The following is a 26,262-nucleotide window of genomic DNA, read 5'->3' on the forward strand; positions in this document are numbered from 1 at the left end:
TTTTCTTTTTAAAACCTGAGTTATCATTTGAACCATGAGGTCTTTCTTTATGGCATCCTGTTCCTAATTTACTACTGTAATAAGAAGCTTCTTCTATCTGACAATGCTAACTTCTAAACGTTTTTCTTCTGTTCCATGTATCATCAGCTTCTCTTGTTCGCTTTTGTTCTGTTTGTTGATCCTGTTATTTCACACGAGTACTACTCCTTAGTACTCATCACGGTAAGGTACTGAAATACCCACTGGAAATGCCACTGGCCTGTGTGAGACGGGTGGGCCCCAGCGGGTGAGCTGCCTCCTCTCAGGCTGATAAATGGATTGGCTTTTCAGGGCCATTCATTCTTCCAGAGAACTGTTTGGTCTCCAGCATCGCCACCAGGATTTTGATAGGTAACTGGGGACTCATCAATCTAGATGCTTTCTATTGTAGCCAGTGTTGATAGTTCCTACTTACGCCGACCTCTAAGCCTCCTGTCTTCTGACACGGTCCCATTCAATGTATTCTAAATACAAGCAACAAGTTGTATGCCAGGGACATTCGCTCTTGGCTGCCAACTGTTCTGTACTTGGGAGTAGAGGCAGATGATGGGCTTTTAATTTTACAGATTTGGGATCTATTCCTCATCTCCCCAGCACTGGCCTGTCTCACACTACCTCCTGCCACACCGGAGGCTTCAGATCCTGAACCTCTCCAGCCCTGCAGGAACAGTGGCTTTCCTGCCACATCTGCCTCTGAGCACCTCTGAACCAAGATTCCCATGTCCTGGTAATCAGTACGCTGCCTCCTCTGCCTTTCAACTTCCAAAACTTTTTTTTCCCTTTTTCAAGTTTTTATTTAAATTCCAATTAGTTAACATATAGTGTAATAGTTTCAAGTGTAGAATTTAGTGATTCACTTATATTACAACACCCAGGGCTCATCAGAGTTAAGTATACTTTTTTTTTTTTCTCAAAAGAAATTTGTTGAATTCTCACCTATGGTGTTTATTCTCTTCCATCCTTCGTCTTTGTTGATCTTAAAGTTCTTTTACTATCATTTTAGTGATGTAACAAATGGGAAAGTCAAAACGTAATTTTCATCTGTAACCAGAAGCCCAGAAATTGGCTCCTTTTGTTTCCTATTTCTATTGCCACTGCCCTAGTTCAGAACTTAGGCACTATCCCGCATGGATTATTGCTATTAAGAACAAGCTGGTCTCTTGCTGTCTTTGACTTCTTGTTTTAGTTCCATATGGTTTCCAGATTAAGTCTCCTAAAATTTGTTGATATCAAGTCATTAATTCTCAAGTCATATATCTAAACTCTATAGAACCTACACTTCCAAAATCAAAACAATAAAACATGTACAAACTCATCTGGTTTTCAAGGTTCACTAAAATGTGGCATCATCCATTTATCCAAGCCAGTTAAACTAACCAATTCATCTAGTTATTTTTATATTACAATTCAAGCTAGCCAATGCCATGTCCAAGTGCTATTTCCTGCTTTCTCATTCATCTTTCTCCCTCCAACCAAACTTGGCAAGACTTTTATCCCTTCTTTTCTCCGTATCTATAGTCATCCTTTGAAGTCCACTTAAATTGTACTGGTTCATGAAACTCTCCAACTTTGCCAGGGTAAAAATCTTTCTCCCTCCTATCTCCTATGCAACATTACCTGTCTGCACTACTCATTATAGATTTTGTAATTAACAAAATGAGACCATCAAAATATCCCATCATAAATATTCCATCACACACACCCCATGTGCACCATCATCTTCCATTTCATTAGGCATCTGAAATAACATATAAGATACCTGAAACATAACAGAAAAATAAAAAAAAAAAGCCAGAATACATATCTATAGAACAGGAAAATAAAACAGGGTACAAAATCATATACAAAATCATAACATCTGAGCCAGAATCCTACAATTTACCTAAACAAAGTGACCTACATATGAATTACAGAAAAAAATATACTACACATTTGGAGGACTATCTGCCAAAAGTAATTTTGATTTCAGAGTATTATCTTCAACATTTCCAACAGTATTCGGGTAACTCAACCAACTGTTCGGCTGATTCCTGATTCTGACTAAAGTACAAATATTATCAGAGTAACAGAGGAAAAGGAAAATAAATTTTTCCGTTGTTTCTAACGAAGATGCTTGTCTCCAGATGACACAGGAACAGCTACAAGTGGTTAGCTGTAAGCTCAAATGGGGTGCACTCAGACCATCCCTGTCCCCTCACGGGGATGGCTTAGAGCAAGTTCTCTGTAAGGATCAATTACCAGCGAACCATTTGCACAAAAAACACAGATACACGTTTACTTACAATTGAGGATTTGTGTTAAAGGTGATTTTTAAGTTAATATAAACATCCGTTTTGTGTGTGGGGGGGGTGTCCATGCACGTGCACAGGTAACAGAGAGATGTGCCCAAGAAAGCAGCTACAGGGACCCCTGGTGTGCCCAGACTCAAATGGAAGATGGAAGGAAAGGAGGTGGACTTTTCACCATGCGTTTTGGACTTCTAAATTTTACAAAAGGATTACTGATCTGAAAAACAAAAATCCCATTTTAAAAACTTCCCAAATAGATCTACTCTTGGGTTCACATAGTTTTTCCTACAGGTAGTTGTAATCCACAGAGAGAGTGGTTGTGTCCAATTGTGGAAGACTTCAGCCTAAAGCCCGGCTACTCTTCATGGAAACTGCTGGCCTAGGGAACCCCTACTTGCTGTATTCATGAAGAGGAAACAGACACAAAGCTGATACGGAAGATAATAATAGGTGTATCTTTTTTTTTTTTTTTTTTTTAAGAGAGGGAAGGAAAGGGGGGTGCAGAGGATGGAGAGAGAATCCTCAAGCAAACTCCCAGCTGAGCGCAGAGTCTGATGCGGGGCTCCATCTCATGACCCTGAGATCATGACCTGAGCCGAAGCCAAGAGTTGGACGTTTAACCAACTACACCATCCAGGTGCCCCTAGGTGTATACTTTTGAGGGAGCAGCAAACCACCTCTTACCAAAAAAATGGCACGGATGGTGCTTTGAATCAAGGCTGAGTCAGCAGAAAGACAAGAACCATAGCCCACCCCCCTAGACAGACTTTATGTAGCTCTGACAACACACAATCTTCAGTTTGCATTTTTTTTTTTATCGTAGCATTGAATCAACTGTAATATGTGGGGAAATGTTATCAGAAAAGGAAAAAGCAGATTCTTCGTGTGTATCAGGAGCTGCTGGAGAGAAGTCTTCTATCCAGGGGAGCTAGTCCTTCCTTGAGTCACCCTGGAATCAGACGTGAGGAAAGACACTGCTGGAGTATTTCGAGTGCAGCATCTGGAAGGGAGAATAATCCATATCGAAAGAAGGACTCTAAAATGGATGCACTCACTCCTCAATGACTGGGTGTGTTTTTTTCTGCTGTGGGGAAACCACAGCCCTCAGGCTTCCAGATGCTTTCTTGCTTCATGAAGTGGGGCTCCTTCTGTCGCTTCGCTTCCAGAGACCACACTTACCACTTGCTGTTCTAACACATGCATAACTTCATATTAATCATCACTTACTTTAGATGAAGAGTATAAAAACAAAAGATGACCAGTATTTAGAAGAAAATGGGTCACATCTAAAATTATTTTTAAACCAAAAACAACTAAAATAGACTATGAGGATAAACTAAATATAGGAATTAAGAGGAAACCATCAAGAGGTAAAAATAAACTAAAAATCTAAAAGGTAACAAAATAGAAGCTCCATTTAGGAGTTAGTTGGTAAGTTGTTTTATACTAAGGCAGCCAGAGTCTAACAAACACACATATTTGGCTTTTATAACTTTTGAGAGTCTTTTCAAAAAGCTCTCTGGAGTTTCTTTGGCAACACAGCCTTTGGGCAGAAAATAGCTGAGGACCCGAGCAGACACGGGGCCTCTCACTCGGTCGTCTGTCCAGGCCTCTCAGCGCCAGCAGGCAGGTAAGTGGTAGGTGGTGTGGCAGTTTGTGTTAAAGAGCCAGGCCTGGTTCTGTCTCCCAAATAGGCCGTACAACTCTTCCGTCGCCCCAGATCTGTTCAATCATCTGCCAAGGCCATACTTTTGCAGGACTGGTAGGGAAGAGTCACTGAAAGGGGTCACATTGGATGCAAAGGGGTCTGAGGCAAAGCTCCCCACGTGCGCACTTTCCTGCAGATGTTTCCAGCCCTTCCCTGCTGCAGGGACTGTAGGGATGGCTCGTCTCCCCCTGCAGGAGTGGTCCGCACACATCCAGCTGTAAGACAAGGGGAGGACTGCTGGCGCTTCGGGGAAAGGTGGGCGACTCCAATGATTCCCCCCCACCCAGCACCATGCCTTCCACTTAAAGCAAACACATCTGGGGAATCACTCCACGACTTTTAGTTACCACCAAACTCAAACCATTTTCATTTTCTAAAAGAGAAGTCAATTCAACTAAAGAAGCAAAACTAAACAGAACTCTTTTCCACCACTTCTCACCCAACTGGAACTTACAAAGGAATTTTAAACAATTAACTTGTATTAAAATCATTTGGAAAGACTACACTAAAAGTTGCATTAAAAATACTTTCTATCTTCACATGTCAACACACGTATCGCCTGTATAAATACGCAAGAGCCCCGAGACCACCTACCATTTGGTAGAGTTGGTCCGTAAAACTATAAGAGAATCGCGTTCTCACTAGGCTGTTGTTAGGTATGATTCTGAAAAGGGATATCCCATATAAAGCAAATCCACATCCACAGTATATTTCAAAAGCAATGTCTGCCTGCAACTGACTGTGATTAACATAAATATGCTTGAAAATGCTTGAGGTGTACTATGAATCAAATTTAGAAGGAGAGGCGCCTGAGTGGCTCGGTCGGTTTAGTGTCTGACTCTTGATTTTGGCTCGTCCTGAGACCAAGCTTGGCGTCAGGCTCCACGCTCAGCGGGGAGTCTGCTTCAAGATTCTCTCTGCCCCTCCCCCTGCTCGTGCGCGAGCTGTCTCTCAAAATAATAAATAAATCTTCAAAATTTAGAAGGAAAAAACCTGAACGTATCATGTTTATACTAATAAACAAAAAAATTGCTTCTAGGGGCAACTATATGCAATATAATTTCTGTGGGTTCTCTCCCAAAGATAAATACAATTTGTCAATCCTAAAAACTATTTTTATAAGGTCAGTAGTGAGAGGCAGCATTTTACAAGTAAGTATAACTAGGACCTATATTTGCATAATGAAAACAAATAATAAACTGTATTTTATTTTTCTTTAAAGATTTTACTTATTTGACAGAGAGAAACCACTAGAGAGTGAACACAAGCACGGGGAGTGGGAGAGGGAGAAGCAGGCTCCCAGCCTAGCAGGGAGCCCAATTCGGGGCTCAATCGCAGGACCCCAGGATCATGACCTGAGCCGAAGGCAGATGCTTAACAACTGAGCCACCCAGGTGCCCCATATTTTAATATGTATTTTCTTTTTTTAAAGATTTTACTTATTTATTTGAGAGAGAGAGAGTGAGAGAGCCCAAGAGGGGGTAGGGTCAGAGGGAGAAGCAGACTCCCTGCTGAGCAGGGAGCCCGACGTGGGACTCGATCCCAGGACTCCGGGATCATGACCTGAGCCGAAGGCAGTCGCTTAACCAACTGAGCCACCCAGGCACCCTCATATGTATTTTCTAGACCGAAAATCTAAAAAGCACAGAAGAGCATTTTAAAACTTATCTATAAAAAAAAATATTGGGACACCTGGATGGCTCAGTCAGTTAAGCATCCAACTCTTGGTTTTGGCTCAGGTCATGATCTAAGGGTCATGGGATCGAGCCCTGTGTCCAGCTCCTCGCTCAACATGAAGTCTGCTTGAGATTCTCTCCCTCTTCCTCCCCACCCCGTGTGCAAGCATGTGTGAGCTCTCTCAATAAATTTTTTTTTTTTTTTTAAAGATTTTATTTGACAGAGAGATAGAGAGCACAAGTAGGCAGAGTGGTAGGCAGAAGGAGAGGGAGAAGCAGGCTCTCTGCTGAGCAGGGAGCCAGACGTGGGGCTCAATCCCAGGACCCCAGGATCATGACCTGAGCTGAAGGCAGCTTTAAGCGACTGAGCCACCCAGGCGCCCCTCAATAAATAAATTTTTAAAAAAACATATCACCTATAAGTCCAATACCTATGGAGAGCTACTTTCAATACGGTGCTATGTTGTTTTTCAGAAGAAGAGAGGGTGTGCTGAGGGTTCATGGGACATGTACCACTTTGTATCCTGCTTCTCCCTTGTTACAGACATTATTACATGTCAATGAATACTCTTCAGTGTATTTTTATTGGCTATTTATAACCTTTAAATACCACGTCATCCTTAGTGATGAATACTAAGGTTGGTTTCCACTGTTTCCTATTATTAAAATATTTCTAACAGCCTTGCACATACAATTTGAATATCACTATTTCCTTAGAACAGAATTAAAAATTAAAACAAAATGAAACATTGGGCCAAAGTACATTTGGGTCTTTGTATTTCTAAATTTCTCTCAAGAAAGCTCACAGCAAACAACATTTCCATCTAACTATAGGAACTCATCTCCCCCCACTCTTTGCCAACACTGGCTATAATCATTTCTTTTTAAAACTTTCCAGTTTTGGTATAAAAAATTTATTTAAGATTTTATTTGAGAGAGAGAGAGAGGGAGAGAAAGCATGAGCAGGGGGAGGGGCAGGAGGAGAAGCAGGCTCCCTGCTGAGCAGGGAGCCCAACACGGGGCTTGGTCCCAGGACCCTGGGATCATGACCTGAACCTAAGGCAGACGCTTAGCTGACTGAGCCACCCAGGCACCTCTAATTCTTCATTTCTTCCATAATTATGAGGTGGGATATTTTGTCATTTGCATTTCTTCTGTGAATCAGTTATGTCCTTTAGAGCCTTACTTTCAAAGCACGGAAAAATATATATGAGAATAGTAGCTTACATTTGGAAAAATTAGAAAATACCTTTATGCTTAAGTTTATTTGATATAAACCATGTTCATTAGGTATCAAAGATTACTTAAAAAAAAAAAAAAAAAAAGTACAAGATGAAAATGTCCAGGGGCGCCTGGGTGGTTCAGGTCATGATCTCAGGGTCCTGGGATCCAGTCCCACATGGGGCTCCCTGCTCAGCGGGGAGCCTGCTTCTCCCTCTGCCTCTGCCCCTCCCCCACCCCCGCTGGTGCTCTCTCCGTCTCTCAGATAAATAAATCAATAACATCTTAAAACAAACAAACACGAAAATGTCCAAATACATTCGTTGGGTTAGACGGTTATTTCAAAGTAGACATGGATCATCATGAATGTATTGTGAAAAGAATTTATTTTTTTTGGCTTGATCTGCTTTTCTGTGAGATTCTGAGTTTCTATAAAAGAGAAGTCTGCAGCAGGCCGGTGAAGGGGGTAGAAAGGCCACCACCTGGACTATTCCCCTCATGCCCACAGCTCCCGTGGGAGAGCTGGCGGGGGGCTAAGCGTGTCCAGCTGAGGAGAGCGACGGCAGCAGCTGAGCTGAGACCTGACTGCGCAACTGGCAGGGACTGAGCAGCAGCAGGACCAGCATGTCCTGGCATGTTATCCCTGCAGAGCGTCTGCTGCAGGCGGCCCACGGCTCAGATTTACTCCGGGTGAAAAAGGGCCCACAACTCCAGGGATCGTGAACTGTGTCACAGAACATCAGGATGGAGATTAAATATGAATCCTGAGTATGCTTATGCTGTAACCTCCTGCGAGGTAGATAGCCAAGACTAGGAAACAGGAATGTGATTCCTAGTGTACTGGTTGGGGAAAAAGAAGACTTCAAAAAAAAAAAAAAACCAGAATAAACTATTTCAGCCCACAGTACTACAGGGTTTAAAAAACCAGAAACTTCCAACGTTGATAAGAACTTGTAGGCGTAAGGAAAAAAAAGAAAGACATCAACGCACAGGTTTCTTTTGATTCCAAGGCAAAAATCATGACTTGAGGTGTATGTTGACCCAAATAAAAAAGGATCCTGACCTAGAAACGAGGGGCAGGTAGATCTGGGGTCTGGCAAAAACAGAAACTTCAACCACATGGCGCAGCGGGCAGACTCGATCACATGGGCTGCTCTCAGTTATGCCACAAGGACCCGCACATCATCCTGCATTCCCGAAATATAATGGTGTCGATAAACGGAATAAGAAATTACATTACCTACTTCAAGTTCAAAAGAAAGAACACCTACTATTATTTACCCACTTGACTGTTACATACCCACCTGCAAAGAATGCACTCTATTTTACTACCAAAAAAAAAAAAAAAAAAGTTACTGTATTGTAACTACACTTGACCCTTGCAGAACTTTCTGCAATGACAGAAGTTGTCTGCCACCTACCAAGCACCTGAAATACAGAAACCATGACTTAGGAACGGTTCATTTTAAGTGACTGCAAATGTAAACAGCCACATGGAGCGAGTAACTACTACACTGAACAGCATTGTTTTAGACTAACCAACTAGCCAATTTCACCTCTGGTCAAAAAACTTAAAGAGTGAGTTCATTTTTAAAGCTACAAAAAGAACTCTGATTATATCACAGGGTGAGCTGGAAAGAGAAACACAATGTAAAACTTCTAACAATTCACAGATCGTACTAGTGAATAATCAAAATTCTAAGCAAATTAATTTCAGCTCAAGCAGTAGGATACGTGTAGAGTTCCATGTATCTGGATTTTGCCATACTTTGTCTGGTATATACTTGCTGGATTCCAGCTCTGAGGTCGTCCCATATCTGGTCAAGGCCAATCTGCTTCAGTCCATGGGGATTCTGACTCCTGTTTGATGACATTGTGAGTAATATTCTGAAGTCGTCCAGTGTAGCAATCCTTATGCAAGGTACAGCTAATTCTCCATTAGATGAAAATATACAGTATCATTCCAAATTTATTCACAGCAGCTCAGAAAGGATGTCCTTTAAATGTAGAGAATGAAATCTCATTGCAGGCAAACCTGAAGAAAAAATAAAGCAAGTCAATGAATTTTTTCTTGACATCCTGGGGTGGGTAATAGGGTGCCTGCCACACAGATAGAAACATTGTCTGTAGGCATTAGAGGGTACCACGCTAATCTAGAGAATATTTCTCTTTCTCTGTGGAGACAAACTCATATGATCTATGTACAGAAATATGCTTACTTAAGAGATTTAGTTCGGAATCCTATGAACTCAAGAAAAGTGCTCACAAGAGAAGCTGGGTGAAACTGCGTAAGCACAACTAACACTGTAGCCTTTCTTTGCCTTCTGAGGTAAAACTTAAACTATACGACTTGACCCACATAACAATTACAAAGATAAACCCAAAGGAAACTCCCAGAGAAAATCAAATACCTAAAAAGTAGGAAAAACCAGTCTCACTGGTTATCTGTGAATTTTAAGAATTTTTCACTTAGCACTTTGCAAAAATGCAGATGTTGGTGAGGCTGAGGTGCAGGGAAATGGTCACTCACCTTTCAGAAGGGAATCTGGCAAGAATCATCAAAAAAAAAAAAATTTTTTTTTTTTAAAGACTTTATTTATTTATTTGACAGAGAGATAGAGAGCACAAGTAGGCAGAGCGGCAGGCAGAGGGAGAAGCAGATTCCCCGCTGAGCAGGGAGCCCGATGCGGGGCTCGATCCCAGGACCCTGGGATCATGACCTGAGCCGAAGGCAGACACCCAACCGACCGAGCCACCCAGGCGCCCCAAGAATCATCAAAATTTAAGATGTTCCTTAAATTCAGAGACTGGGGTTTGAAGCTCAGCTCCACACCTACTGGGTATGAGGACTTGGCTAAGGTACTTCACACTTCTCTAAGCCTCAATTTCTGAATCTACAAAAGGGGGGGGTCAATCATTTTCTTCAGACAGTTACTGTGAAACTTAAGTAAGACAACGTATATACAATATTTAACACAGAGTAAATGCTCAACAAATAATACTGGCTATTATTTCCAAGTGTATAAGGCTACTACAAAATAGAACTTATAATGCTTTAGGATCTCAGAATCCACAGATAAAGCACCTCACTATTCAGTATCATGTTAACTCAGTATTCCTCCCTATGCAATACTACAGTCACACCTTACGGATCGTCTGTGTCTATCACATCAAAATGTGGAGCTTGTTAAATGAGTACTCCTGTAAAATTAAGAAACAATGAATTATTTTAATGGCTCCATAAAATAAATGTTGGGAGGTGAACGGTGTCTGGAGCAATAAGGATGGGTTGTCAAAGCCTGCCAATTCAGGTTTGAGCTCCGCAAGGAACTGGGGGCATCCTGCATCTTCGATGGCATCATAGAGCTCTCCCTAGGCTAAGGCACGTTTAAGGAGAATGCAGTTCATGCTTGTGGATCAAGTCTGAACTACTGAAAACTAAATCATCTCTAATACTTATAATCTAAGCTTTGGGACCTAATATTTTATGAAACCACAATCCCGTTCTTGATCCTGAAAGTATTTTACATCATCCATTCAAAGAAGTATGTTCAAATGCAGAATACAAAGATCGCTAACACAAGAATTCCCTCAAGTTTTAAAGGAAACCAACAACTCAGCAACCGCTTTGCAAATGTTCCCTAAATATAAGTGCAATCTGCCTTTCCTTCCGTCTACCTTGGGGGGGATCAGGCCAACACCTGACTCTATAGTATGGCTGGGACTCGTGGTACTACCTGGTATCATTACCTAGTTAAGCCTGCACTCCTTCCTCACGCTTAATTTTCCCCTAAGGGGAAATTATCACTTAAATTCCCCAGACTCACACAGTTAATTCTATCTTAGATAAGCCTTCTCTAGATACTCTTTTACTCCTTTTTCTCTTCTAATTTCTAGCAGCAACTGAGAAAAATGTTCCATTCCTCCCATTTTCACCTTTTCCTCACCCTATCATTTCCACTGGGCACCCTAAAAGTAACTTCAAGTAAATGGATTCCTATGGAGCCACCATCAACCTTCCTTCTTCAAACCTCCACATGCCAGCAATTCACGAAGTGTATCTCCAGCCCAGTCGGCTTCTCTCAAGTCCAGGCTCGGCTCTACATCCGAGTGTCTAGTTCAGTCCCCTCCCGGATGTCGCACACCCCACAGGTCTACGGCTGAACTCAGGGACTGTCCTAGCTCCACTGTTCACCGCGGCTGCCCATCTCCGTAAGTGGCAGCTCCATGTATCCACGTGTCAGAAATTGGGGAATAATTCTAATGTCTCCTTCCTACTCTTTCACAGTCTAGGGCTACTGATTTTACCCTCTGGGGTCATGTCACATCCACTCACTCACTGCCTCCGTTTCCCATCCCAGTGGACGATGAGGATGACGACATCATCATCACTGTCATTGTCGTCGTCGTACACCGGGCTGCCGTCTGAGCCGTCTACACTGGACTCCCAGAGCGCCCCTCCCCTTGACTCACCCCCTCGAGGCTTCACACAGCAGCTGAGTCTAAAACTAGAAATCTGATTAGGCGTCACCCCAAGAGCAACAGGGAGTCAAACTGGTGTCGGAGGCAGGGAAATCCTGAACAAGGCACTCCCAGATCTTCTCTTCTCTTTGGGAAAACTTGAAACAATTTACTGAGTTGTTTTATAGGAGATTAATCATTTCCACACCACCCCCCAACACCAACACAGTCAAGCACAAAAGCCACAGCCCCTCCCTCGCGCACCTGACAAAGGACCGCAGCCTGGCCCAGGAGCCAGTCCTGCCCAGACCCTGCCCTGCCCGGACCTTGCCCTGCCCAGACCCAGCCCTGCCCAGAGCCCTGCCCTTCCTGGAGCCCTGGCAGCCACGCCGTGCAAGCCATTCGCTCTCTACGACGGGACCTTTCTGTCTCTTCTCTTACAAAACTCCCCTTCGTCCCCTTGGGCACAGCCGTGCAAGCTTTCCCCTCCTTTCCTGGCTGTGCCAGTCTGCTCCCCACTCCTGAGGATCACTGCATCTGCTGCTGCTTGTGCCAGACAGCCCCTGTGCTCACTCTCCGCCCAGTCAGACTCACTACAAGTCCCAGACAAGGTTCGCCCCCTTCATGGGACTTTCCCTTCTTATGCTTATTCCTGGTTAATTCCCTGTCGGGGTTCCTCCCTTCTCTAGTGAGAACGATCCATGGCACAGAGACCATCTCTTTTGGCTCACCATAGTATCCTGAGAACCTAGTTCAGAGCCTGGTGCATAGGTCAGTGTTTTGTATGAATAAATGAAATAATAAACCAAGGAATTAAAAAGCTGGATGTTTTTAAAGGATTTAAAAATAAGGAAATACCACTATTAGAAAGCATCTGAACTTGCCCCCAAGTCCCCCTTTAGAATCTCCATTAAATTCTATCTTGTTTCTTCTACACTTTTTCCTTCAAACACTAGATTTTAGGCTAAAATTTATTTCTTGCTGTCTCATTTAGTAATGTTGTGTATTATTCTGGTCATTGCAAATGTATACATATTTTAACATGGTGTTTAAACAGACTTAGAAGAGTTCTAGAAATTCAGTGATCATTAACATTTTATTTAACAAATATATAGTAGGAAACTATCATGTGCCAGGCACTACCACAGGGAGTCTTATGTACTATTTATAGTAAATCAGAGCAGGCACAGCACTACTGTGGAATAAAGCCCCTTCCTGAAAAGCTAACCCATTAACTTCTGGTAGGTGACAGACTTGTACACTGGAAAATTTATGTACCACACATTTCTGTACCAGAAATATTTGCTCATAAGAGCCAATTACAATAGGATTAGAGGTTAACCTTAAACATACTTCTGGCCCTTCCTTTTACAGATAAAAAAAAAAAACAAACCTGAGTCAGAGAAGCAATCAAACCTGACCAAGGTTATAATGCTAGAAAGTGGCAGGACCACAAGCAGACCCCTGGATTCTCAAAAGCCAGGATTCCCCAGTACTCTAGTCTGAATTTTAGGTTCTTTCATTTGTAAGGTGTCAATAAATAGGGAAACTAATTTCAGTATTTGCAAATCAACCAAGGTGATACATCACATCAATGAGAAAGAAGATAAAAACTGTATTATCATTTCAGTAGATGCAGAAAAAGCATTTCACAAAGTACAACATCCATTCATGATAAAAATCCTTAACAAAGTAGATCTCAATGTAATAATGACCGTCTATGAAAAACCCAAAGCTAACATCATCTTCAAAGGGGAAATACTGAGAGTCTTTCCCCTACAGTCAGGAACAAGACAAGAATGTCCACTCTCACCACTTTTATTCAACATAGTACTGGAAGTCCTAGTCACAACTATCAGACAAGAAAAAGAAATAAAGCATCCAAGTTGGCAAGGTAGAAGTAAAACACTCGGTATTTGCAGATGGCATAACTATAGGTAGAAAACCCTAAAAACTCCATGAGAAAACTACTAGAACTGATAAATGAACACGGTAAATTTAGCAAATCAATATACAGAAATCTGTTGTATATCTATATACTAATAATGAAGCAGCAGAAAGAGAAATTAAGAAAAGAAGCCCATTTACAACTGCACCAAAAATAATAAAAATACCTAGGAATAAACAGCCAAAGAGGTGAAAGACCTGTACGCTGAACACCATAAAACACTGATGAAAGAAAATGAAGACAACACAAACGGAAAGACATCTCACGCTCATGGATTGGAAGAACAAATATTGTTAAAATAAATACCTGTAACCACCTAAGCAATCTACAGATTTAATGCAATCCCTATCAAAATACCAATGCATTTTTCACAGAACTAGAACAATCAATCCTAAAATTTGTATGGAACCACAACAGACCCGCCCCCCCAAGTAGCCAAAATAGTCTTGAAAAAGAAAAACAAAACTGGAGGTATCACAATTCCAGACTTCAAGTTATATGACAAAGTTATACAAAGTGATCAAAACAGTATGGTACTGGCACAGAAACAGACAGATCAGCGGCCTAAAATGGAAAACCCAGAAATAAACCCACAATTATATGGCTGATTAATCTTCAACAAAGGAGGCAAAAATATACAATGGGAAAAAGACAGTTTCTTCAACAAATGGTGTTGGGAAACAGGACAGCTACGTGCAAAAGAAGGAAACTGGACTACTTTCTTACACCATACACAAAAATAAACTCAAAATGGATTAAAGGCCTAAATGTGAGACCTGAAAGCATAAAAATCCTTGAAGAGAACACAGGCAGTCATTTCTCTAACATCAGCCGTAGCAACATTTTTCTCGATAAGCCTCCTGAGGCAATGGAAATAAAAGCAAAAAACCCAAACCAAACAAAAACAAAACAAAACAAAAAACCCACCAAAAATATTGGAACATAAAAATAAAAAGCTGCTTCTACATGCAAAGAAAACAATCAACAAAACTGAAGGACAATCTACTGAATGGAAGATTTTCTGCAAATGACACATCCAATAATGGGTTAGTATCCAAAATATATGAAGAACTGATACAACTCAACACCAAAAAACCCCAAATATTCCAACTAAAAAATGGGCAGAAGACATGAAGAAACATTTCTCCAAAGGAGACATCCAGATGGCAAACAGACACATGAAAAGATGCTCAACATCATTCATCATCAGGGAAATACAAATCAAAACTACAATGAGATTTCATCTCCTACCAATCAGAATGGCTAAAATCAAAAACACAAGAAACAACAGGTGTTGGCAAGGATGGGGTGAAAAAGGAACCCTCTTGCACCGTTGTTGGGAATGCAAACTGGTAACAGTATGGAAGTTCCTCAAAAAGTTACAAAATGAACTACCCTATAATCCAGTAATCGAGCTACTGAGTATTTACCCAAAAAATACAAAAACGCTAATTCAAAGGGATTCACGCACTCTTATGTCTACTGCAGCATTATTTACAATAGCCAAATTACGGAAGCAGCCCAAGTGCCCATTAACTGATGAATAAAGTAGATGTGGCACATAGAGTAGAATGTTACCACTGAGTAGAATATTAGCCACAAAAAAGAAAAAAAAAATCTTACCATTTGCAACAACATGGATAGAGCTAGAGAGTATGATGCTAAGCAAAATAAGCCAGTCAGAGAAAGACAAACACCATACAGTATCATTCATAAGTGGAATTTAAGAAACAAAACAAGCAAAGAAAAAAAGAGAGAGAGAGAGAAACCAAGAAACACACTTAACTACAGAGAAGAAACTGATGGTCACCAGATGGGAGGTGGGTAGGGAGATGGGTGAGACTGGTGATGGGGATTATAGAGCACACTTATTATGATGAGCACTGAGTAAAGTATAGAATTGTTGAATCACTATATTGTATACCTGAAGCTAACAAAACACTATATCTGGAATTAAAATAAAAAACTTTTTAAAAAAGGTTTAAAAAAAAAAAAACAAAAAACCCCCCAAAAAGCAAAAAAACCAAAACCAAAACAAAACAACCCCCCCGCTCCCCGCCAGGGAAACCACTAAAAGAGCCAAAAGAAAAACCCAGATTCACCAATTTTCTACTTATTAATCTTAGGAACCCAAACAGCTCTAATTAAAACAGCCAACGGTTTGAAAGAACTAACAAATCAGTCCTAGCTGTATCAATATTAAATCCATTCAAATATTTTAAAATTTAAGAAAGCCAACTTTTAAAAAAATGCCTGACATTTTTTAAACTAAGAAAACCACTGAACAGCAGAAAGGATAAAGTCAAGACACCACTTATCCTCTGGCAAAATTAAAACACACCAAATAAAATGGTCAGTATGAGTTTTCTCCAGAACACCTCCACTCTCCTAGCTCAGCAGCAGCATCCAAATATGTGCTTTACAAGCTCTTCCTTCCTCTACTGCACTTCTGATTCTAGTAACGAATCTTACTCTACACCAAGACTTGCTGATACTCTCTACAAGATCAAATACAACCTTTTCATGTTAAAATGTCAAGTTTACTGTATTACACATGCTTTATGTCTAGTTGTACACATGTAACTTTGTGCAACAGCACATCTCAGTTTATATGCAGAATATGCTGGAAAATAAGCAAAATATTCTATTTCAAACTACCCGTTCCAGTTTTCTAATTGTCCCCACTGGGTACCCCCAAATTCATACACAGTTGATCTGAGGTTCTCAAAAACTCACATGTCCTCATCTATTTAACTCAGAAGTTTGTTTACTTATTTATTTTTGAGAGGGGGGGAGGGGGGAGGGAGGGAGAGAACTCACACATGCATGCAGGGGAGGGGTGGGGCAGGGGAGGAGCTGAGGGAGAGGGAGAGAGAGAATCTTAAGCAGGCTCCACATCCAGCATGGAGCCCAGGCAAGGGGCTCCATCCCATGACCCTGAGATCAGGACCTGGGCCAAAATCAAGGATCTGATGCTTAACTGACGGAGCCACCCAGGCGCCCTGTGTTTAACCCAGAAGTTTAAAGAGGATATCTTTACCTTGTATTTTCAATATCCCCTAGGGAGCCTCACACCGATATACTTAAACATTTATTATTAATATTACAGCAAAGAAGTCTAAAACTAAGTTTAAAAGGAAACATTACAAACAAGCATATCGAAACAAGTTTTAAAGGTCAGACCACATGCTGACAGCAGGAGCCGACCTGCTGGTATCTGGGTGGCCTTTCCGGAGCAGATGTGGGGACAGAGTTTGGGCGGGAGATGCTTCTTAGGCACGAAGCATCCATGCGATGAGGGAAGCAGGATCAGGCAGAGTGTGTGCTGTGACCAAGCCCCTACGAAGCTGGCACCCGGCCCACAGGGAACTCTGTGGGAAGCACCCACCGTCAGAGTGTCACACACAAGGGCGCAGTCGCCAAAAGTGGGCCAGGCCGGGCCGCTCTCTGCAGCTGAGGCAGGCCCTGAAAGAGCTGAAAGTTGGGGCACCTGCTGACCAGACTGCCCACGCTGGCAGCCAACGCCCTTCCTGAAGGGGCCCCAGGCGGGGCACCTCCTATCCACCAGGCTGTCCGAACGGACACACAATGCTCTAGTAATAGTTTTCCACTTGGGTGTGGTGGTGGTGGGGCGGGGCAAGGGGGTTAATCTGCTCATGCACCACTCAAGTGTTTGATGAATAAACTGTAAGATCGCTTGGAGTAATAACATATGACATAGGTGCCCATAAAAGATGGGCTTATCTGTCAATGTTGAAATTTCAGAAATACACCACTATACAAACTCTCTGGCCTCCATCTCTGGACCAGTCCATCAAAACTGTCAATAGCCTTAAGCAGACTTAATAAGAAGTCAGTTTCAAATGGTTTTTAGGTAAGGGGTAAAAATATTTTCCCAATAAATCATATTACATAGCCAAAAAAACTTTGGAGGTCCAAAAAGGCAATCGCTATAAAAAACAAAGACAAGACTAAAAATCTATACTTAGGAAGTTAGGTCGTTTTCAAAAGTTCTCTGGTAGGGGCGCCTGGGTGGCTCAGATGGTTAAGCCACTGCCTTCGGCTCAGGTCATGATCCTGGAGTCCTGGGATCGAGTCCCACATCAGGCTCCCTGCTCAGCAGGGAGTCTGCTTCTCCCTCTGACCCTCCTCCCTCTCATGCTCTCTGTCTCTCATTCTCTCTCTCGCAAATAAATAAAACCTTAAAAAAAAAAAAAAGTCCTCTGGTAGAGTAGACCCTTGACATTACTGGGTTTACCATCTGCGGTCATGAACATCCAGGAGTACCACTGAAGTTTTCAGACACAGAATCTGCAGATTTGTACAGGAAACCAAGGCACAAAACACAACCCATCACAGGCAGGGACCAGAAGCAGTGCCCACTGGATCCAGTGAAGCCCCAACAAATCACAACACAAGCACACGCACTACTCCACTTCACTTTCATCTCTGCCTAGGAAAATAAGATAGTGGGATGGAACACAGAGTCAAAACAAACACGTAATAAAGGAAAAGGGAGGCTGTACATTTAAGGACTTCTCTCAAAGACTATGTTCCAAAGGGGTATGAAAGGCAACAGAATCCACATTAAACAAGCTTTCTAACAATTCAAACTGTGAACTAACCAAACAGCCCATTTCTCCAGATTAATGGTGCACAAGATTCCTTCACTGATTAGATGTGCAAACTAAATAAACCACCTCCAAGAATCCTGAAAAATATATCCTCTTTGATATTAGTAATTCAGAGTCTCATTAGTAATAAAAGGGCTTTTTTAAAAATGAGCACTTATAACAGTCTTCCACCGAACACTCACTGGAACACCAACTCAACAGAAAGAATATCAAAGGTTATGGGAAACGCTAACTTTCGTGAAGTTAAATAGTTTTGTTTGCTACAAGACTTTGGAGGTCTTATTAAGTGGACATATCTTATGAGTCTCCATCCACTCAAGCTGACTTGGCCAAAGAGTATTTTTTCTTGGACATACCTCAGGACAGGTTTTTCAAAAAAACTAATGTTTCAAGGAACAACAGAGCTTAATTTTTTTTTTTTTTTTAAAGGTAACTCTGCACTGATCCCTACTTATTTCTAACCTTCTTGGGATCAACCACACAGTTTTGCAACTTTTTCTTTAATAATGAAATATACCTCACTTCACTTAATGAAATATACCTCCTTGTTTCTGGAGCTAAAAGTCTATTGTTCATCAAACTAGTCCCCTGTTAAAGAGCTTGTAGGTGTTTATTTTTCAATAGTTATAAGTGATACTAGAACAAGCAGTCTTCTAAGGATTTCTCTCCTGCTGACTTGACTGTGCACGATAAATGCCTGTATGTATCTATATGATAAATGGACTATGGAACCATCTACCAGGTTAGAACACAGTAGAGGAGGAACAGCAAGAACAGACTGGCGGGAGGCAGGCTACTCAGTGCTTGTGAATCATCCTAGGAGGCTGGGCTGTGGAGAGATCATCTCTGACAGGCACTACTGGAGTCTGGGAACCAGAGTCAGTCAGAGAAATGACAGAAGCAGATGGGCCCAAACTGAGTCCGGAGGACATTTAGAAACTGACTAGATGATGGGGAACCAGAGTCTGTATCTGTAAAGTTACAGCCCAAACAATGAGAGGACCCCTATCCTGGAGGCCACAGGAAGAAAGGGCCATGGTCGGCGGGGCCTCATCAGAGTCATATAAAAGGCTCTGCCCTTTACTTCTTGTATGATCTTGGGTAAATCACTTAATATATCTCCTGGGGGTCAGGAAGAGTGAGACAACACAGAGAATAAATGATAGCTATTATTTTCATCATCATGAGGAAATGCAGCTTCTGGCTTTAGTTTGTAGTCACTGGTGACACCTCACTGTGGTTTTAAGGACAGAAATCAAACTGGAATGGGTTGGGAGGGCCAGAGTTGCAGACTATTTTGGCCATGAAGAAGTAAGAAAAGCTGGAAGGGGGATGTGACGTCTGAGAAAGAGAGCGAGGGTCAGGAGGACAGAAGGCTGTGGTTGGCAGCGGGAGGTCAGATCAATGACCTGGGGAATAATGCAGTCTGGGTGGTAAGGCCCAGGCTGAGGGGCCAGGCCTGAGAAGGACTAGAACAGAATGGAGCTCAAGGAAGTGACGGCCAAGGCACAGGGAGCAATGTGCACACAGGTGGTGAGCCACCTGAGATGGTGGGTGCTGAGAAAGGAGAGGAGGACTGGGCTGGATGCCAGACTGTCCAACGAACTTCTGAAGTCGATGGTGAGCAGGTGACCACCACAGGGAGGGGAACCCGCAGCACCTCCAGAAAGTCAGTCTCTGATTGTGCGGCACTGATCCACCTTCACCCTGGAGGCTTATGGAATGTGGGAGAACATAAACAGCCACAGGTTGGCTTTGAGGAGGCTTAACGATTGAGGATGAGCAAGGAAGTTTAAGGAATGTGGACAGAGGCTACAGAGGAGTTTCCTATTCACAGGGTAGGACTCCAGGGAGCTCCATGAAGTGAGGTCGGGGAGGAAGTGAGGGGAGGGGGTAGGGTTTGGGCAGAGACGATGTGCAATGCAGCTCCAGGAGTGCTAGTTCAGAAGACAGAAAGATGGCCAGCAACCTAAAATTTGTCAAATAGGGCTTGCAACCATGACCACTGGGAGACACAAAGGGGACTGAAGCCTCTAAGTGCAGGAAGGAGGATGGCTTCCCCTTTGTAAGACTTGGCCATGGCCCTCGAACTGGCCTACAGGGCCAAGCATTTCTTAACCACACATCTAACCAATTAAGCTTCCTGTATTCTCCTAATGTTTTATTCCCCTCCCAATTCCTCAGCGTAGAACAGACAGGAATAGGGGCGCCTGGGTGGCTCAGTCGTTAAGCGTCTGCCTTCGGCTCAGGTTGTGATCCCAGGGTCCTGGGATCGAGCCCCGCGTTGGGCTCCCCACTCCCCGGGGAAGCCTGCTTCTCCCTCTCCCACTTCCCCTGCTTGTGTTCCCTCTCTTGCTGTGTCTCTCTCTGTCAAATAAGTAAATAAAATCTTTAAAAAAAAAAGGACAGACAGGAATATAAATTCTTAAGACCTTGAAGGAACATAACTACATCTCTACTCAAGGGGACAAATCCACATATTTTAAAGTAAGAGAATCATAACCCATCTTCAATTTCACCTCAACTACTCCAAAAGTCCAGATACCACTTCTACCTATTAATAAAGTCCTGATATTGGCCTCTCTTTCTGTAAGACTAAACACACTGAGCAGATGCTGCTGCAGAAGCGAAAGCTGAGGAGTGTTAAAGATAGATTCAAGGGCGCCTGGGTGGCTCAGATGGTTAAGCGTCTGCCTTCGGCTCAGGTCATGATCTCGGGGTCCTGGGATCGAGTCCCGCATCGGGCTCCCTGCTTCTTGGGAGCCTGCTTCTCCCTCTGCCTTTCTCTCTCGCTCTCTCATGAATTTAAAAAAAAAAAAAAAATCTAAAAAAAAAAAAAAAAGATAGATTCAAATCAGAGTTGTACCAGAAACAAGGTTTTTCAAAAAAAGACTATAGTGCTTCAGTTAGGCTGACTGGCTTTTGAAAATATAAAAAGATAAAAAAGCACTGACTTAAAATGTTAGTTTCTTCTAAAAATAAAGAGTTTGTGAAAACACAATTAACATTCACTGTTAAAAAAACAAAACAAGCTCTTCCCGTAAGTGTTATGAGGTGATCTCTGAAAATGATCCACTATCCTCCTCACCCAGAAAACCCCACAAAATCATGCAAATCAAGTGATTAAAATCTCGTGTTCACTTTAAGAAACTGCCCAGGCATCAGCGGTATGCATATCTGAAAAGCCACCAATATCTGAAGGATGTTACTCTTCAAGCGATATTGCCATTTTGTCCTGAGAATGGCGGAGCTGGGTAGGTGTGCCAGGCCAAACTGGGGGGCTGGATGCAGAGCTGGTGACCCAAAGAGAGTGAAGTTTTTTCTGCACATGCTTAAAAACAGAGTTGCTGAACTTAAGGGTTTAGGTTCTCTGGTCACTGAGCACATCCAGCTGAAGGAAATCTGAGCTCCTGGTCGGATTAACCCCCTCAGGGGCATTCCCTGCCACTCTTGAGATAATCCTGACTGAAAACGAGCAGATTGTTCCTAAACCAGAAGAGGAGGCTGCACAGAACAAAAAGGGTTTCCTAAAAGAAAGGGAAGAAATAAAAACAACAAGGCTAAATTTTGCTTTTCTAGTTTGGTGACATTTTAAATCTGATTAAAATTTAAATGATCCTGGGTATTACTCAATAAAGTAATGACTTATTTTCTAACACTTGGTTAAAAGAATGCCTAAAACCCTGGCTTTGATTTGCAGCACGGCACCTAAGACATTTACTGTCCTGCAGAACAAACGATTTACACCTAGGGAAACTTCTGTGTATGGACACCAACAAACGTGCAAACACAGGCACTCACTGCACTCTTTATATGAGCAACAAAAAACCCAAACCTGGAAACAACCCACACGTCCGCTAACAGGAGAATTCACAGATAAACTGTAGGACAGTCACACAATAGGCCACAAACAAATTCAGTCAACTTTAGCCACACGCTCAACATGGATGAATCTTAGAAAGACTGAGTGAAAAAGGTGACGGAGAATACACCTGGTATGATAATGTTTTATACAGAATATTGATTTTTTTAAAGAGTACTTCTATGAGAGGAGAGACGGCTGGCAAGCCCCACCAAGAATGAGAAGACCTGCATCTGGCGACGGCAAGGGCCACCGTGGTCTTACCGTGCTTATGTGTTGTTTAAAAACAACAACAAAGTACCATCCTTGGTAGAGATCCATTCTCTCCTGCATGAAATGATATGATGCCTGGGATTTGCTCTAAAATACTGCAGGAAAAAAGCTGAGTAACAGATATGTACATTGTAGTTCCTATTTTCTAGAATAAAAAGCTAACAAAAATCGGAGCAAAGCTACACAACATACGAAGTAAAACTAGAAAGAAAGGCAAGAGGATGGGAGGGGAGGGCAATTCAAGATGGTTGCAGGGAAGGGCACACAGGGAGCTCCCAGGGGGCGGGAGGTGCGGCACTGGCGACAGTCCATTCAGGGAGGTGGCAAGTGGGTTCGCTGGCGTCCCCTGCAGTAGTATGTCATACCTCACATGCCTGGAACATACCGTGAGGTTCTAGCAACATCTAGTTGATACACAAGACATAAGAAAACGATTCAGCAGGTGAAAGGGTACTCAATGCCATTCAGAACTGAGATCGCAAAGTTGCCAGGCTGAGAAATTCTCAAGTCTTATTAGAAATTCTTAAATGCCACTGAAGTTTCAAATGTACGCAGTACATGGGCAAGAGGCGGATTCAGGCAACCTGGGTTGAAGTGCATGGCAAGACGGCTACAGCTTCCGGCTGTGAACTCTGCGGGCAGTTCTGTTGGGGACGGTGATGATACATGGCTACAGTGTCACTCTGATGATTTCAGGAGGAGGATTGGCCCCCGCGCAGGGTGGTGTGGCGCTCCTACTTTGCCCTGATAACAGATGGCCACACAACCCTCTGCACACCTGCAGCTCCAAGCCTCTGCTCAACCCAGCTCCCTGTCCTCCATTCCTCCCCCCCGCCCCCCGATCGTAGTGTCCAAAACTGAACGCCTCCCTCTCGGCCTTTCTTCCCACCTCGGTTAACAGGAGCCTCAGGTGGCAATGCAAGCACCGCCTGCCCCCTAACAGCAGGCGCCCCACTTTCCCCGTCCTCCCCAGGCCTTCTGCGGACACGTGACATGAGGGTCGTGCTGAGCCCCCGACTGCCCTCTCGACGTTCAAACCAACCACCCCCCCCTTCTGTATTTCCCAGCTTAGAAAGACAAGTTGGCTCCGACTCCCCATGTCCTCGCCCGTTGTGCATCACTTCCATCAACGCTCCCCTCGTAGTTCCTGAATCCGCAAGGCTCTCTGTACACACCACAACTCCAGTTCAAGCTCCGTCATCTCACCTGGGTCACTAACACAACCCTGTTCACCGGCCTCGCTGTCACCGGTCCTGCCCCCTCCAATGCACCCTTCCACACTGCTGCCCGAGTTACTTTCTAAAACACAGAGAGCCATTCATTCTGTTACGTGAATTAACTCCTGTGACCTTTGTCTACACTCCACCACATCCATGACCACCCCCAGTGTGCACCAAGTGCAACTGCTGCAGGTCAGTTTATTAACTGTGTAAGGAGAGGACCTGATATTTACTGCAAGCTAGGATGCTAGACTGTGCCAACAGCAGCCTTAGTACTCTCACTTAATCCTTACAGTAACTATATTCCGGGCATGGTACCATCTCTTACAAGTGAGGAAAGTCAAGCTCAAAGATATTAAGTAATCTGCCCAAAGTCACGGCAAGTAAGTAGCAAGGACTCAGACCCAAGTGTTTAGAGTCTAAAGCCATGTTCTTTCCATCACCCCATCCCACAATGCTTCTTTAGAGAGGTAGAAATTTCTTACTCTGCTTCCTTAAGAAGCATGCCACCAAGAGATTACAATGTGGCTTGCAAAGGAACCATGCAAAACGCCAAGTGACAACTTCATGATATGAATGTGTATTGACAAGTCCAGTTGACTGCAAACAAAAAGATTGAGGAAGAGCTAGCAAATTCATGAAATGGACATTTATACTTACACCCCCGAATCTATTTAAAACTATTTTATTTGAATATTCATTAATTAGTGCTTGAATGTTAACTATTTAAATGTTTAACCTTTTTAATCAAGAAGGAATCTTGGGGCACCTGGGTGTCTCAGTCGGTTAAGCCTCCAACTCTTGATTTTGGCTCAGGTCCTGATCTCAGGATCATGAGATCGAGCCCTGCATCTGTGCCGTGCACGGCTGGGCATGGAGCCTGCTTAAGATTCTCTTTCTCCCTCTCCCTCAGCGCACCCCACCCCCCAAATAAAAGAGTAATCTTAAAGATGCTAGAACAGGGGCTAATACCTTATAAATGTAGGCCAACAATTTGCACATTCCAGAATCAGGGTTCTACTTGTACATCTATCAGGAAGGACACTTATCACCTTAGATAAGTCTACACGATTTCATTACTGAATTTCAAGGCTTGCAAACTTTACACTTACTGTATTATTCCATTTCTATATAGAACTAAGGGAACAATTGCAATTAAGTTCAAACAATTACAGTTGACAAGAAGCATAAAAAATTTCAATTAGTATCCTAATAGATGGCTTTCAGAGACATTGCCTGAATTATCTACTTATTTAAAGTCATTCAAAACCTTTAAATCCATAGCTATAAAGAAAGAGAAGCAACAGAAACACATGGCCACATGGGAAGTGGGTTCTGCTAGTTCTCAAACCAAGATTCCTAAGACCTGAATGTATCTTAAGTGCTTGAATTGCCTTGTTTATGTCTTTACTCAAAGCTAGTAATTAAACATTTGGGGCATTACAAGACCGGTTTAGTTAACATAAACTTACCACATGACCCATCAATTCCAGTGCTAGGTATCCACCCAAAACACAAGAAAACTTATGTCTACCCAAAGACCTGCGTACAAATATTCATAGCACATTTTTATAATAGCCCAAAAGTGGAACAACCCAAATGTCCAGGAACAGGTGAATGGATAAGCACAATGTCATACAGTCATACAAAAGAACGAACACAATTTGGCAATAAAGACCGAAGTACTGATATGTGCTACAGTACAGCACAGATGAACCTCAAACACATCGTGCTGCGAAAACCAGATGCAAAATACCACACATTATGTGATTCCCTTTATTACATGAAATGTCCAGACCAGGCAAGCCCTAGGGACAGGCAATAGAGTGGTGCTTGCCTGGGGCTGGGGATGGAGAGTGACCGCAAATAGGTATACGGGATCTTTCCTAGGTGACGGAAAGGTTCTAAAATTGATCATGTGGTGGCTGCACAACCCAGTAGCTTTTACTAAAAATCACTGAATTATACATTAAAAACAACTGAACTTTATGGCATGTGAATTGTACCTCAATAAAGCTGTTAAGAAAAAAAAAGGCATCTTTAAAGCATGCTAGCTATAAATTTTTATGGGTCAAATTCAGTTCATTCACAAAAAAGGAATGGATCTCTCTACAGGATGACCAGGTTCCGCACAAGTAGGCCCCTCAGCACAAAGAGCAGTATCATTGAGTGTTCTACCAAAGCGTACTTTCAGAACTGCTATTTAAGATGTTGCCAATAGAGGGGCTTATATTCCCCTGCAACATATATGAACAAGTGAAAATGTAACTTAAAAGGCTTAGCTGAGCTGAAGGTACTAGAGGAGATGTCCCATGGCATACATGATTTACTGCCACATGAAAGACAAAGACAAAAACTGCAATATGAACTCAGCGGGTCTGAAAGATATCATCCTGGCTGCAGGGATCAAGGCGGCTTCACAAGATGTGGCCTTTGAACCATTTCTCGGGGATGAACAGGATTTGAACAGCAGGAGAGAACAGGAAGGGTGTTTCACAAGGGATGAAGGGCACGAAGCAGAAAAACGAATGGCGCGAGGATGGGTGAGGGGTGTGCAGAGGCAGAGAGTGGGTGTGCAGGCACAGGACACCAGGCCTTTGTTCTGTGGGGGCAGCAGGGCTCTGGAAGGTTTCTGAGCAGGGAAGCCACACGTGTGATGGGACTCTGGAGACGTCAGCCGGACAGCTCTGTGGACCTGGGATCAAAAAGGACTTACAGGCAGAGAAACAAACCCGGAGGTGATCCGAGCTGAGAGGGCAGCTGGACCTCAAATCCCCGCAATGGGGAAAGACAGGCCAGCCGCCGAAGCCCCCCACTGTCAGCAGGTACTGCGGGAGCAGAGGCACCGCAAATGGGTGCACAGGGAGGAACGAACGGGGCCTGGCAAGGCCTGCCTCTCAATCTTGTACTTTCTAACCTCCCAAAATTGATC

At 42.9% G+C, this 26,262-nt stretch overlaps 1 protein-coding gene across 5 annotated transcripts in view; it reads right to left on the minus strand.

The window, feature by feature from the left end:
- CUL1 (cullin 1) overlaps window positions 1-26,262 on the minus strand; it is a 102,059-nt gene that overhangs the window by 56,468 nt on the left and 19,329 nt on the right. For all 5 annotated transcript variants that reach the window (XM_081799904.1, XM_081799905.1, XM_081799903.1 and 2 more), the window contains exon 2: window positions 8,667-8,967. In XM_081799904.1, coding sequence (XP_081656030.1) covers window positions 8,667-8,806 — 140 coding nt within the window. In that variant the 5' untranslated portion in view covers window positions 8,807-8,967. The remainder of the gene's footprint in view (window positions 1-8,666; window positions 8,968-26,262) is intronic.

This window comes from Leptonychotes weddellii, chromosome 12 (assembly GCF_054177405.1).
Source record: "Leptonychotes weddellii isolate Sample4059 chromosome 12, ASM5417740v2, whole genome shotgun sequence".
In the NCBI taxonomy this organism is placed as follows: domain Eukaryota; kingdom Metazoa; phylum Chordata; class Mammalia; order Carnivora; family Phocidae; genus Leptonychotes; species Leptonychotes weddellii.